We start from the raw sequence: 15,079 nt of genomic DNA, 5'->3' as shown, positions 1-15,079 counted from the left end.
CTTATCATTGCTACCAGTGTGGCTTCTGTTTACTAATAATATATTTTCCCCCAGGGAAGAAAAAAGTACTTTTGCTTAAACAGTCAGGAGCAGTGAAAATCAAATGCATAAACTTTTTCCTAAACAAAAATTTATTTTTAGTTTAAAAGCAAGTGTATGCAAATTGTGAATTATTTTTTAAAGGGAATATTAGGTTTTTTGAAGTTTTAAAAAGACATTAGTGCCTTTTAAAAACATGCTTGCTAAAACTTACAGACCTTTTTGGCTAAAATTCAGAACAAGATAGGTCCTTCTTGTTGCCACACAGTTAGTTGTTGAATACCAGAAGAATTTTAATAAAATGGAGTTCTTTGTCGTGGCAGTGTGCCAAAGCTTGTATCCAGTGGAGCAGGTTAAGTGTTCATAATATTCGCTGCATATGGTGGACACTGTTGGGTAGCCCTTTTATTTGTTCATGGATCAATTTTTAAATTCAAGTGATTCCTATATTTTTAGGGACAGAGCTTGTATTTTCCTTACAGTAATATTTAAGGACCCTTTTGTATGTGTTTTGTATGTGTATGCAAGTGTTTTCTTCCATTGGCAGAAATCCTAATTTGGGGGTTATTTGGAGTGATCTGTTTGAACAAATTGATAGTTCCTGAAGCACCCCCCACGCAGGTCCCCTCCTGTGTGTGTTCCCCTCCAGCTCCTTTCCCCCGCCCTCCCCTCCTTCCGCCTGGTTTCTCCCCGGACATCGTCCTTGGGGGTCCATCCTGCCCGGCCTCGCCCCTGAGCCCCAGGCACTTTATCTTCACCTCGGAACCCCACTCCCTGGACTGTGACGTGTGGCGGCTGTTTGACGTGCCCTCCTTCCTAGACTGTCGTCTTACCAAAGGGGCCACATCCTCCCCAGTTCCACACTTCCTGACGTGTGTTTTGCACAAGGTTACGTTCAAAAAATGCATTTTGTGAACTGCTAAATATTTTCCAATTTTTTTTTTCTATGAGGCCTAGTGTTCCAAGACCATAGTAACTTGTCCTTATTCTGTTTTATTTTTTCTTTTGGCAGCTAAATATGTAAATGAGCAGCTTTTCTATTAATCTGAGACAGTGAAATCACAAGGAGGGCTGTATTTGTAACTCCCGCATAATTTTAAAGGTATCAGAGCAGTCACCAAAGGGTTTGACTAATTAAATAATACTGTAAGTTAAGCACAAAAGCTGGCTTTGCAAAACTAATCTGAAATAAATGAAAATGAAATGTGAAAAACAAACATACAACATTATGCTATTCTATTCCATCCCCCCTCTCTCTTTCCAGGTTGGCTTCCACATATATCTTTTTTTTTCATTTTTTTATTGTAGAATATAACATATGTACATAAAAGTGACAGCTTTACAAGTGCAATTTAACAAGTAGAGAGCAAATTTCTAAGAATATTATAGGTTACAATTCTACAGTTTCAGTTATTTCCGTTATATATAATGGTTTTATCTTTCAAAGTATGATTTAACAAGTAGATATACAGGAAATTTCCCAAGTTATTATCTTATTAATTTAAAGTCTATACAATTAAAACTTCTTAGTCTTGATTTTGATGCTGAGAAAAAATACATAGCTGAGAACAACTACTGACAGATTTGAAAACAACCACCACAAACCAAATGAAAATGTCTTCAGGAGGTTCTCATTTGGCTCAAACATTGTAGGATTCTGAGTTAAAATTCGCTTACAGGTGAATAGTTGACTTCACAGAATGGCTTTTGTCCCTCTGTCCCACCCAATCCCTGCAACCAACCACTGAATTTAAATTTTGTTAATAATGGAAGTGTTGGGTTAAAGAAGGTTTTTCTTGTTGTTTAGCAGTCAGACTGAGATATCTGACTTTTTCCTCTTTTGTATTTTTGTCTCTTAATGTGGATGCAACACACATCTTCAAAGCGCTGGGCTGTGGCCCGCGCCGGGCGCTGCTTCACAGCGGGGACCAGGGCACCAGGGAGATGGAGCCAAACCGGTTCCCGGCGAGGGGTGGGGGCGGCTCCCACCTCCCGGGCCCCTTGGGGCGGGCAGCCGTCTGGCGCCACGGAGGGAATTAGGCTCTGGTTTGAACAGAGCCTGACGGCTATTAAGTTTATTTTGGGAACGTGTTGCCAGGGACCTAATAAATTTCTTGGTAGCCTGGGGCATCGCATCTGGCTGCAGCAGGTGCTGCGCTTGTGCTTTTCCCTCCCCCCGACGGAGGTGGAGGGTGGGGACGTGCGGGAAAGCCGACTCCGTGTCTAGGAAATCTTAAGGTTCCTGGTGGTGGCTTTTAATTTTCAGTTCTATTTGTAACTTGGAAAAATGTGAAACAAAATTTCTGGACTGCTTTAAAGAGAAAAAAAGTCACCCCAGCTTTCATCTGTTTTATAATTTTAAATGTAGTGTTTTGTGATCTTGTGCTTAAGAACAATATTTGAAAGTACAGCCTGTCACTAGACTGGAAGGAACCCCCTCTTTGTCGCTGTACCCGAAGTCCCCCGCCTGGACCTTGGTGAAATGGGGCATTGGTCAGGAGGCAATTCAGGAACCATTTTGCTCTCAAATGCCGTGTTTGCATTGTTCTCCCCATAATTATTTCTTGCATCAGTTTGTGTTGTACTTGTTTAAAATACTGTGTCACACTTTCATTTTCAGAAAGAAAAGTTTCTTAGCCAGTGCTCTACATACACGATTAAGGTGACTAAGTCAGCTTTGCAGCTGGACTCCGATGATGAGCTGGTGGCGAGCGGCTGTAACCGGGAGCCCCCCGGCAGCCACAGGCCTGCTCTGCCTTTTGTCCCCTGTGGACGTGCGCAGTTCCCGCCCCACACTTCACCCCGCACGGCAGACGTTCGGTCCACGGCTGCAGCTGCTAATTAGGGGGGTAGAGTGGTGCGAAGCTAAACCGAGACAGATGAAGGAAAGGCGTTTAAGCCCTAGGTCGAGGGTTGTAAACTCATTTTGCCTTTTTCTCCCCCTCCTCTTTTTTTTATTCTTTTGGTTGGAGGGGATGAAGATAAGCACATTCTCTTTGGGGGATGGAGTTGGGGGAGGGGGTGTAACTAGAACCCCAGGGAGGACCCCCCAGCCGTGGCCGGTGCAGCAACCTTGGCTGGGGAAAGAGGTTCTCGATCTTTAGCGTCTGTTCCTTTTCTATAATTTAGAACCTGACCTTTGCACTCTGTTTTTCCACGTAACTCTCGCATTTCTCTGCCTCACTGTTCATTAGCCCCAGAGGATTCACTGATGATGGGAACTTGCTCAGATACTCAGTTTTGTTTCTGTTCCCTAGCTCTCATTTATAAATTGAATTAAAGCAAATTAAACTTAAGCTGGAGTGGCTCATAATTGAATTTGACCTACAAGAGGTGGCTGGATGATCTGATTACCCAAAGGGAGTATGGGAAAGTCCTGCAGGCCGGGCCGAGCCCCACACCCCCGATTACCCCTGTAGGAAAGCGACTGCCGTGCCAGTCCGAGCCGGGCCCCTGGCCGGTGGCTGAGGTCCTTGGCGTCCCTTCCCGGGGATCCCTGCACCAGCCAGGCCCCGGCCTCACAGCTCTGCAGGGTCTCAGTCCCCGTGTCCTGCTCCGCGGGTTCGTGGCCCCCAGGACCCCCAGGGAAAGGGGCGGCCAGGGCTGCCTCATGTCCTGTCTTTTCTGTGGTGGAGAGAAGGGTGTCCGGAAGAGGCTGCAGGGCCCGATGAGGCACCCCCACATCTCCCGTGGCTCCCAGGGTACGGGGCAAGGGTCAGAGGGTTTCCAGCCGGCACCCCACCTCACGCCGTGTTCAAGGCTTGTGCGGAGCCGCGCCCTCGTGCCCGGACCTCTGCTTCGATTGCGGGCAGCTCTCTCCAGGGTGGCTCCCAGCAGCACAGGGAGCTGTGACACCCGCGGCGATGCTTGTCGGAGCTCGGGAAAATCTCACCCCAGGATTCTCTGGCAGGATCAGGACTCATTCCGTATGGATGGTTTCCCCGTAGATTAAAGACAGTACTGCATCTCACTGCACATGCACTGCACACTCACTGCACACTCACTGCACACTTTCCCTGCACACTCACACCCCCACGTGTGGCCAGCGGCCTGTGGTCCTCAGCCCATGAGCCGAGCCGGGTCGGCCGCCTGGGGGGGGGGGGGCAGGGCTGCCCCCTCGAGAATCAGGCAGGGTCCCTCCCAGGCGTGTGGCTGAGAAAGGGCAGCCGAGAGGGAGGCACCGGGGGCAAGGGGGTGAGCCCCTTCGCACTCACCGTGCTCCGTTTTCTTGTGTTGCCAAAGAATGACACGTGTCAACCCCTGATCTAGCAGACGAGTAGGGATTCCAGCCTTTGGAACCTCAGGGCACCTATCCATTCTGTACCCGTGAAGGCTCTGTGGGATCACTCAGTCCCCACCGAACAGAAGAGCAGGCGGTGGAGCCGGCTGTGACACCCACGGCCTCCCGGGACAGCACCGGAGAAGCTCCGTTGGCCGAGCCCGTCACCGGGCACCTCCCTGTCCACACAGGAGGGTGGGAAGGGTGTGAGCTGACCCCGCGTCCCGGTTAGCAGGAGAGCCCAGCTCTGTGTGTGAGAGCACGTGTGCTGTGCCCGCTGTCTCCATCCCGGGGCCCTTGCCCTCCGCTCCCGTCTTCGTGGAGCCGCCCCTTGTGCTTTGCGCCCCCGTTTTCAGAATGTGTAAGAAGGGAGGGAGGACGTCACCTCTCAACCGTCGAAAGTCGTGTGTGGCAGGAACTTTCAAATAGCTTACTACTGGGCAAAAATGATCGTCAGAATTTGTAAGTGGTCTGTAGAATTATAAAGTACGTTGACAACTTGTCTGGGTCTGTCTCTGCGTTTTCAGAGCCCCACAGTCGCGCGAAGGCTGCTCTCGGGTCTAGTTCCCCGTCTCTGCGTGTCCAGGCCACTCAGGACTGGCCCCGAGGACGGGCTCTGGACACATCTCGGCCACTTGCCGGCCGTGTCTCTGATAGGAAAGGGAGCGGGAAACAAATATTTGCCACATGTCCTGAGCACCTACCAAATCAGATTCTTTGAAGTTCCCTTTTCACTTGCTTTCTTATCTCTGTTCTAATACTTCAAGGAAGCCCCCACACTGGGTCGAAATACAGCCGGTGTTTAAGCCCCGTTTACACTCTCTCTCCCGTGGCTGTGCCTTGACCCTCCCGCCCCCACCCCGGTCCCCGTCAGTGCCCATTCCCCCGGGCTCCCGCGCTGGAGGACCTCGTCCAGGGTGGGGTCCCCGTGGCCTCGGTGGGTCATCCAGGTGTATTCAGCAAAGAGTGAGACCAACGTACATTTATAGGTCAGAAGGCAAGTTTCCAGGAGACCTCAGAGTTTTGCATAGAAGATTCTACGGCAAAGTTTAAAAGAGCATCCTACCACAGAAATGGCAATGAAATGATCTCATTTTACCTTTAATTTTTGAATCTCAAGTAATTACTGATGTCGACACTGATGGTAGCCCAAGGTTACTAACTGCAGTGCTATCTGAGAGAACTACATCATTAAATCTGCTTAAAAACAGCATATCTAATTTTCCCAATAAGGTAATGTTCTCTTAATCTTTTCTAAGCTAAATATGTATTTCTATTGCCAATTTAAAGGACTATCTCCAGCTTTCCTTTACATCTGTATATTTGATTTCCAGTTCAGTCTCCAGGCCGAACTTTATTCTGGGCAAATAAACGCAATTTTAGCAAGTTAGAAAATGCCAAGGACATTCCCTGTTGGTACCTAACTCTTCTCCAAGGAGTAATCTGTTGTCAAAGCCAAATGGACACCCAAAAAAATACCCTTTCTCTAGCGTAAGTCAAAGTAGTGTCACTGGTTTCAGTTTGAAGAAGTGAGAAGAATCCCAACAGCCCTGGGTTTTTAGGGGGGGATGCTTGGAGGTTATTATAATAACTCTTTGTTATTCTAAAAAAACAATTGGGTTCCCGTTGAAAAAGAAAATGAGGAAGATTAAAGACCAGCTGGATAAGTTCAAAAGAGGACTTTCCATCAAAACCTGCGTGGCCTTTTGGCGTCAGGGTTTTGGAGAAAGCACTTGGGAAGACGGCAACCAGCTGCCCGACACCTGCTGCGTGGGCTCATCAAGTCCAGTTAAGGACTTCACTTTCTTTCCAGTCGGACCTGGAGGCTGGCTGCTCATCCATCACGGACGACAGAACCCACACTGGAAAGGCAATGAAGCACACTTAAGTAAAAATGTGTATATTTGCTTGTGTTTGCAGAACAAACACAATCATTTTTTTGAGTTGTTTAATCTCATCTAAAATTTCACATTCATTAAGCTGTAGCTATTGTTACAGAAAGTGTCAACATTGATTACTCCCTATGGTGAGATTTTAGAGGCGTGCACGTGATGTGTAATGAACGGATAAATAAGGAGTCTTTTCATCCTTTGGATAAAATACACAGTTCAGTTGTGCAAGGTCTCAGATTTAATAGAGAATAACATAAGCTGCCACTTAGTTCCTCAAATCCCTGTGTCACACCTGTACAATAAATGAGGACCTAAGGTTTTGCAAATTCTGAACTAAGTAGGATTCACCTGTGTATAAATCGGAAGAGTTATGTAGTATTTAATTATATTCAGACTTAAGCTTGACAGACTTAACTTTATAGTCTCTAGTTGAATGTCTACTTAAAAATCCCAGATCTAGAGTGAATGCCAACTTTCTCTAATAATTACCTGGGAGAGACTTACTGTTTCACAAAGTTAGGTTTCTCATTATTCTGAATTTTATTCAAAATGAAGTCTCAAAGTAGCAGACGTGAAATCCTGATAAACTTGTTCACTACATGGCACTCGAAACACTGACTGAACAGCTACCTGCCCCCCTTACCTGCCCCCTCATCCTTCTAGAACACAAGCGTGAACCTGACAATGAGTTTTAAATCTCTGCCATTAGAGATAGAGTTGCTCATCCCTAAAGCTATTGTGCGCCTCCACCACGGCAAGAGCCTGATAAACAGCCTCTGACAGTCAGTCACCCCTGGAGGTGTCCTTTGGATGGATTTAATCCCAATAATCCACATTCATAGTTAATCACTTAAGATCTTAGAACGATGGGAGCTTGCCATACAATTGAGAATGGTGTCATTAAAAACACGATATTGTAGAAGGTTTAGTGACACACAACATGTGCGTGTTGCATGGTTACATAAAAATCAGGTTATCAAGTCACAGGTTAAACATGATTTTTGTGATCAGGTTTGCATCTGGAATTTAAAATCTGCTTAAAATAGTGTGTGACAGACAGGTAATAAAATTAGTTCGTGTCATTGCCATAGAAGCAAAAGTACGCTTGCCCTGCTGGAACAGAGCCACCTTACGGGAAGACCCCGCCTCTGTTTCTCATCGCTATGTGCCCAGCTCCCAGCACTGTGCCCGGAACACAGTCAGTGATCAATAAATACTGTCCCCTGAGTAACTGGCTGAGGATTCACTTCAGAATTAAATACAGATCCTCTGAGCACGCAGTGAACAAATAGATCTGTCGTCTGAAACGGACTTTCCGATTACGCATCGTATCTTTTCCACTCCAATCTAGAGTTTGTGGTTTTCTTTATTAGTTAAATTCCCGTTTGAGGTTTTCTCTGTTACTTTCTGAAGTTTGGGCACACACAGAAAACGGCATACAAGTTGTCATTCTGGAAGTCTAGGATACACGTGCGTGGTGGTCAGTGACATAAAGCAGAGGGAAGTCGCGGCCGCTGTGTGGCTTCCCACCAGCACAGCGCTGGGCACGGCGAGGGCTTCCTGTTCGCGATTGTTTCTTTGAGTTGGGAATTTAAATCAGATCCTAGATTTTACATTTTCAGTTTTCTCCTAGTAATTTTGTGCTCCTCTAAATCATTTTAGGAGTTTCTTCATCTTCCCTTTGTTTTTAGAAGCACGTGACTCAACACCAAAACTGCCATCAGTTTATGGGATGTAAGATCCTTACATAATTGTCCGACCGGAGGGACGAAAGCGATCAGTGACTGCCTTGAAGGCAGCCCCTTCTCGAGCGCAGCTGCTCTGTCTTCTGGGTATTTCATCCCAGCCAGTGTGTGGACGCGGCACTGCGGGTGGAAACGGTTGAGAGGAGGGTGGTATCTTTCTTCATCCCTGCTCCGGGCACCAGACGTAGTCGGTGCTCAAAAAATGCCTGTTGGATGAATAACAGGAGGAGAAAATTCCAGAGAGCACCTTGAAATCTGCCCAGTATTGTGCTTTGGAGAAAGTTTACAACCACGATGGCGAGTCATCGGAGCCCACATTCCGTGTCCTGCTTTGCCTGTGGATGTAACAAAGGTTTGCGGATTGTTGCACCTTTTCACACACTACGCAGAGCGACCCTAGGGAACAAATCGCTGTCCTCAATTTAAATGTGACCTAAGCAGTGAGCTAGACAGGCTAACGGTGGTCCCCGACGAGCAGGTGGCTGTCCCGTTGGAGCTGTGGACGGCGGGCTCGGGGCACTCTGAGCCTTCCCTGGGTCCTCCCGGGGCCTCTGGAGAGCCAATCCGGCCCCCAAGGCTCTGTGCCGGTGTACAAGATGGCACGGGGGTCCCAAAATGGCCCGGAGGGTGTTTCCTCTTCCTGCTGGTGGTACAGCCCCGAGGAGACAGAGCAAATGCAGCTGCCAGGATGCGCGCAGGTCCGCCGAGCGGAGGGCAGACAGGGTGGTCAGCAAGGGCTGGGCAGTAGGATCGCCCACAGATGCCAGCTGGACGCGCCACAGGAGCGTGAGCAGAAGAGCCATCGCTGGGGTGGTCGCTGCAGGCGTGAGGGGTGACGGGAGGTGCAGGAGGTATCTCCGTGGCTCCGAACCCCGCTTGCCCTCCTCTGGGACCCAAGGGAGAGCAGTGGGCACGAGGCGGGCAAGCTGGGCGGCCTGGGGTCCAGCGAGGGGTGACTGCTGGGCCTGAGATGCAGGTGGCCGGGGGCTGGTGGCGGTGGTGTGGCTGGGGTCTGCGGTGTGGCCCTACACAGGTGTGCAAGGCCGGGGGCGGCCAGCGGGTTCTCCAGGAGGCACTGCCCCCGGCTGCCCTGCCCGCGAGGGCTCTCGTCCCCTCTGCACAGTAATCCTGGACGTCGGTGCCTCTCACCCTCACTGGCTCTCCTGGCAAGGGCTCCGGGGTTCAGGGAAGGCACCTGCTTAAAGTCGGGCGGCCAGGAGGAGGCGAAGGGGGCCGTGGGCTCCAGAGCAGCGGCCGTTCTGGGGACCGCGTGGCCCGGTGAGTCCACGAAGACCAAATGAGGGTGCTGGCCCTTCTGACAGGACACAACGGCCCTTCTCCCCAGTCTGTTCCTTTTTTACTATAAAAAAATCATCTAAGAAAGTGAAAGTCCATAATCTCATCACTTTAAAACCTCAGCAGTCTCACGTCTGTCAGGCCTTGCTTTACGTTAGCAAAGCCAATAGCATTTATCTGTATTTTCACTTACATCATAAACAGTTTGAAGCGTTTCAACAAGCCTTTTATATTTATTATTTAATGACAGAAAAGTTTTATTGATTTAATGGACACCCCAATTTAGTAAATCCCAATGTAGTAAATCCTACAATTTTCATGTTTGGGGCTTTTATAGAAAATACTGCAATGGGTAGTTCCTTGCATTTGTCTTTTTGCTTTGGTTGATACAAATATCCACAGAAGGACTTAAAAGATTTTTATCTTTTGGTATGAACATCTTGCCTTTCACATACTTTGCCATATTGCTGTCTAAAAGCCTTGTTTTAATTTACAACTCAAATATCAACAAATAAGAAAACCAGTTTCCCTACAGATCTCAGCAGTCCTGGGTATTTGCTAAGTGCTGATTGACAGCTCAAAGTTGCTGCCATTTTCAGCTTTAAAAAGTTCTAGGAGAAAAGAACATTTTTTTCACGTGTTTGTTCGCTCCCTGTTGCTTCTATAGCTTTCCCCCTCCGTACGTTGAAATCTCGATGCTTTCCTGTCTCTACCTGAACTCAGAAGAGAAGAAACTAGAGTTACAGTGTTGCCTCCAGCTGTGTTTGTACCTGGGATACCTTTTCCTTTTTTTCCAGAAAGTCTTGGAGAAGTCACTGCTGCCTTTGTTTATAAGCCTCAGCTCGCTCTGAAATAATTGTGTGGATCGAAGGAGGTGAGGTGCAGGGCTACTGCAGAGCGATCAGCTGATAACCACCTCTCCTTGCGCTCGCGTCCACACTGGGGAGATCAGCGCTTGCTTCCCCCTGATGGGCAGCGCTGCCCCGGGCGCCGTGGGAGGGACCCTTATCTCCCAGCCGAGTGGAAGTCGGTGAAAAGGGCCGCCTGTTGGCCCAAAGAATGGAGCGGGGTTTAGTGGGGCAGGAGGCGGGGAAGGGAAGTGGTGTTTCTTCCACACGATTGTTCAGGGAACAGAAAGAGGAGCTTGTGGATTTGTGTGCGCCCTGGAGAGGCGTCGCCGAGGAGTGCTCCAGTGCCCGCTGGTGGGCCGCGTCCTCCTGCACCGGGGCGACAAAATCCTTTCCGGAAATCGCACTACCCTCCCCCCCCCTCCCCCGGAGATCGATGGGCTTTTGGAGGAGGGTGCTGGCTCCTTGATTTCTGCACGGTAATTGCTAAACAGTGAGCTCTCTCTCCTTGCACATATCCTGGAGCCGTGAGGCAAACCAAATAGCTGGAGTGACTGGACGTCACTTATTCAGGAAAGCACTAATTTGGGGCCCTAAATTTTTGTGTTCCATCCAGGTGGAAACAAGTTAACCAACCAGCAATTTCATCTGAATTGGGCCTGGATCTCCTTTGAAAAGGAATATTACCTGGTCAACGAGGACTCCAAATTTCTAGACATTGTCCTTAAACGGCGAGGATACTTGGGAGAAACTTCATTTATAAGTAAGTTTAACTTGCACTTCTACCAGGACCCAAATACCAGTATACCCAAATATACTGCTGATAATCTACCTTGAAATCCCAATTTTCTAGCAAGAGTTCTTAATTTTTCTGCAGTGATTAAAATATCAGTTTAGTTTTTGATCTAGTTTTAAAGCTTAGAGAGATGTTGACATTTAAAGTTTCTTTAAAAGAAACCTGCCAGCAGATTTGCATCAGGATAACCTGCTGCTGTTTACTTTCCCTAGAAGTGTGAAAGAAAATAACTTTAGAAAATTGCAGTAAGCACTTGTAAGTTAAAAAAAAAAAACAAATATTATAAGATCTTGGCATAGGCATGGGTGATTCCGGAAGTTGTCCCTAAGATAAAAGTCTGCTGAGACATCAGTGTACATCAGGTGAGGGCTACTGTAATAATAGGTAAATGAAAGGCTATTCAGCAAGGTGTTAAGTATTGATGCACAGCTGACCATTCGTTTGTTGCATTTTAATGTTCTACAAAGTCTCCAAAATTTCCAGGAACCTCAAAGCACTACATAAAAGATGTGGGTTGTGAGGTTTTTTTTTGATCAAGTATTAATCATTTTCTACTGCTTTACCTCTTTTAAATAAAACTGAGTTTCAAAAACAAACTTGAAGAAAACCTTTTTCAACTACAATTCCAGTCCACATTTAATTCCACACAACCGTCAGCAGAGAAAGTAGATACATTCGTAATTTCAAGCAGTAATATAGTTGGCACAAAGTATTCAGTGTGAGGCTGAGAAATGGTAGCACCCAAGCAGTTATATTTTTGGTAAAAGGTGTTTTCTAGCCATCTGGGCTGAGAGAATTTACATGGGTGGGAGAACTTCCATTGAGTGAGTTTATCAACTAAGGTAGGAGCCTAGAAAAATGTTGGCAAAATTAAAAGTTGACAGCCTTGGTTTTTCTCCCAAATGATTATTTTGGAATTTTCCTGGTTCATGAAATTCAAAAGCCCCCTCCCTGCCCCCATGTCCACAGCCTCTGGCATTTTGGATTCTGGGTATTAATCACCTCTCATTTTAAAAATACTTCCCTGTTTTCTCATTTTAGAGGGGTTCTGATTCCGTTCCTAAGGTTATCCTGGCATTAGCACTGTTGCTACTTTATGGTACTTCTTCTAGGACAACAAATTTGTTGACTCTCACTCACTGCTTTCAGGGAGCGTATCCTGTGGTTGGGTACTTGGCGGGTGAGGGGGAAAGACCCTCTTGCAATGCCGTTGGAGATGCAGTGATTCTCTGACTTCCCAAGCTGACTTGAGTGAACCGTCAGAGTCAGCGAAATATACTGCTGATAAAAACCATATATATTCTGTTCAAACGGTTTCATGGAATTCTGGGGTATTCCGAAAGACAAATCTGGCAGTCACTCTGTTGGTGTACAGAGAATTTGATTTTCTTGGGAGTCCTGGATCCATTAAATGTTTAGGGTGCATCGTAGCATTTTATTATTGTGCTTGGCCATGTGACTTAGGTTATCAAAGAATTTGTTGACTCACAGGGTCTTTGATTGGCCTGTAGTTTCTGTTTAAAGAGTTTTTCTTACGATTTTATACTGTGCAGCGACACTGTGCAGAAGTAAACATGAAGAGTTTGCAGACCGTAGGAACTTGTAGGCGTGAGGGTTGGGAGAAAACTGAATATACATTACTCAGCCTGGTTTACAGGACGTGCTGAGGCAACAAAGGGCCTGTCCCCGAACCGCAGCTGGGGCAAGGGTGGAGCAGAACGATGCCACACAGAGCCCAGCAGAGCTCTTCACCTCAGGGTTTCCAGGGACCAGAGCAGGGCCCACTCGGCTCTGCAGATAAAATGACAAAAATCTGCAACAAGGCAGACGTTCGCACCGCAGGTGAAGATGTCGCTAAGACCGTGGCCTTGTGTTTCCATGAAGGCATCGGCACGAGAGACGGGACTGCGGAGAGGGACAAGGACTTCCGGGGGAAGGCCCAGAGGCAGGTGCAGTTCAACCCGGGCCAGAGCAGGGCCACGTGGCGGGTGCGCATCGTGGACGACGGCGCCTTCGAGCGCTCCGAGAGCTTCCAGGTGCTGCTGTGGGAGCCCGTGCTGGCCGCCCTGGAGGCCCCCGCCGCGGCCACGGTGGAGATCGTGGACCCCGGAGACGGTAAGAGGCCGGGCCCGGGCCCGGGAGAAGGGGCTTCTCTCGGTGTTGGAGCTTTCTGCACAGAGCACTGCCTCGGTGTGCCGGGGCTGCTGCGGGAGCACATCAGGCTCGTCGGCCTCAGCCACAGGCGTTTGTGGTCTCCCAGCTGAGGACGCTGGAACCACACTCAAGGTGTCCGCGGGTCGTGCTTTCTGCGGGGTCTCGGGCTCTGGGGGTGCCCTGCCGGAGACCCGAAACTCCACCTCTGCGTCCGTCACCTGTCCGTCTCTCCCCGTCTGTCCCCATCTGTCCCCTACTCTCTTTGTCCAAGTTTTCTCTGCTTAGGAGCACTCCAGGCGTCTCGGATTCAGGCCCACCCCGGTTCCCACTGGCCTCATCTTAACCAACAGCCTCTTCCGAAGTCCTCTGCACAAATGGGGTCACACCCCAGGACGGGTCGGCACTGGAGTCCGGGTTTCAGTACATAATAAGAACTTTCTAGAGCAGCAGTTCAATATTCTCTGGTTTGCTGTTGGGAAATTAACTAAGGGAACCTATGTTTTTTCAAGTAAATGAGCTATGCACAGTATGTCCTTTTTTCTTATTATAATTCTAATTTTAAAAACCAATATCATTCATTTCATTTTTCAAGAGTTAATGCATCACTTTAAAAACAAATGGTTTGAGAATGAGACCATTTTGGGATTAACTCATTCTCTGTATCACATTTCATTCTTCAAGTTCCCTTCAGGTATTTACCAGCCAAATTTCTTTTGGCCATCTATGTTTCCACATTTGCTACATAACATCCACCCCCACTCTGCAGTGAACACAGTCTTGAATGAGGGCTCTTAATTTCTGTTAAATTAAGTTTTCTTGTCAACGCACACCCCTGGCTGATGATGGTAAAAAGTAAATCTTGCTGCTTTGGGTGTAATTTGACCTTTTCCCTCCCAGGGCCACTGTAATCCTTCACTCCCGGCTTGCCTCAGTGCAGTCAGCTTAAAAGGTTGAACTGCCTTTTTGGGGGCTGGCTTTACACAAACCATGTAGAGATTCTTCTGAAGCTGAAATCCTGTCAGGAGCCAGACGTGGTTTTAAACTGCCAGCCTGCTTTATTTTGTCAATCAGCAAACTCTTAAACTTTCTGCCAAGATACGATCTACTGAGTACATGAAATGGAGAAGCATGTGGAAATTCCTGTGTTAAAAGACTGTGTGCAATTAGAGAGGAAAAAAATAATAGCTCCAGCTTCATTTATTTAACTAACATCACCTTTAGTTAAATATAAAATTCAATTATGTTTATGATTTCCATTACAGAACAGCTAGCATTTAATTAAATTTAATTTTATCTGCATTATCTAGGGATAATTAATTAAACTTTCTTCCAGCCCTGAATTTTGGGTAAATGCTTACATAATAAAGCTTTTCTTTGGTGAAGAAATCCGTGACAGCTTTAGTACATATAAACTGGCCCATAACTTGAGGTTTGTTTGAAGCCATTTCTTGATAATTCATTTACCAATTGGTATAATTGTCATATTTTACTGGAAGGAGTAAGACACTTAAACTCATTTCTGCCTTCCTGTTTACAAGCCTGGAGTGACATTGTGTGCCCATAGTGAATCTGAGCAGTGGAATATTCAAAACAACACACACACACACACACACAGTCTATTCTCCAAACCAAATAAAACTTTGCCATAATTTCATAAATCCATGTGTGACCATAAGCTTTCTTAGAATGGTATGGATATTTTGTGCAATTACCATCCCTCTGGTAACTAGCAAGCGTTGTGCAGAGCCTGTCAAGTTGCTTTTCTGGTTGAGGGTTACTGATCTTGAAACTGTAGGAGCTGAGCTTGACTTCCAACTCTATCATTTCTACTTGCGTGACCTTGATCAAACAACTTTTACTAAGATTTCATTTCCTAATGCATGCAATAAGAAATATTAAAAATCCTCACTTCACAGCATTCTTATGAAAGAGTTTTATAAATCATAAAGCACATGCAAATATTATTATTTCTTAACATCACAAATATAATATTAGACTTTAAGGGATTAAATAATCCTTTGTTCTTTCAC

The 15,079-nt window shown here is 46.9% G+C and overlaps 1 protein-coding gene across 2 annotated transcripts in view; it reads left to right on the top strand.

Annotated features, from left to right (window-relative positions):
* The window catches only part of FREM2 (FRAS1 related extracellular matrix 2), a 146,023-nt gene that overhangs the window by 50,495 nt on the left and 80,449 nt on the right, over positions 1-15,079 (top strand). For both annotated transcript variants that reach the window (XM_037800052.1, XM_037800051.1), the window contains exons 3-4: positions 10,716-10,862; positions 12,780-13,010. In XM_037800052.1, the coding sequence (XP_037655980.1) occupies positions 10,716-10,862; positions 12,780-13,010 (378 nt within the window). The remainder of the gene's footprint in view (positions 1-10,715; positions 10,863-12,779; positions 13,011-15,079) is intronic.

The sequence above is a fragment of the Choloepus didactylus genome, chromosome 12 (assembly GCF_015220235.1).
Source record: "Choloepus didactylus isolate mChoDid1 chromosome 12, mChoDid1.pri, whole genome shotgun sequence".
In the NCBI taxonomy this organism is placed as follows: domain Eukaryota; kingdom Metazoa; phylum Chordata; class Mammalia; order Pilosa; family Megalonychidae; genus Choloepus; species Choloepus didactylus.
This window is presented reverse-complemented; position numbering and strand designations above follow the sequence as displayed.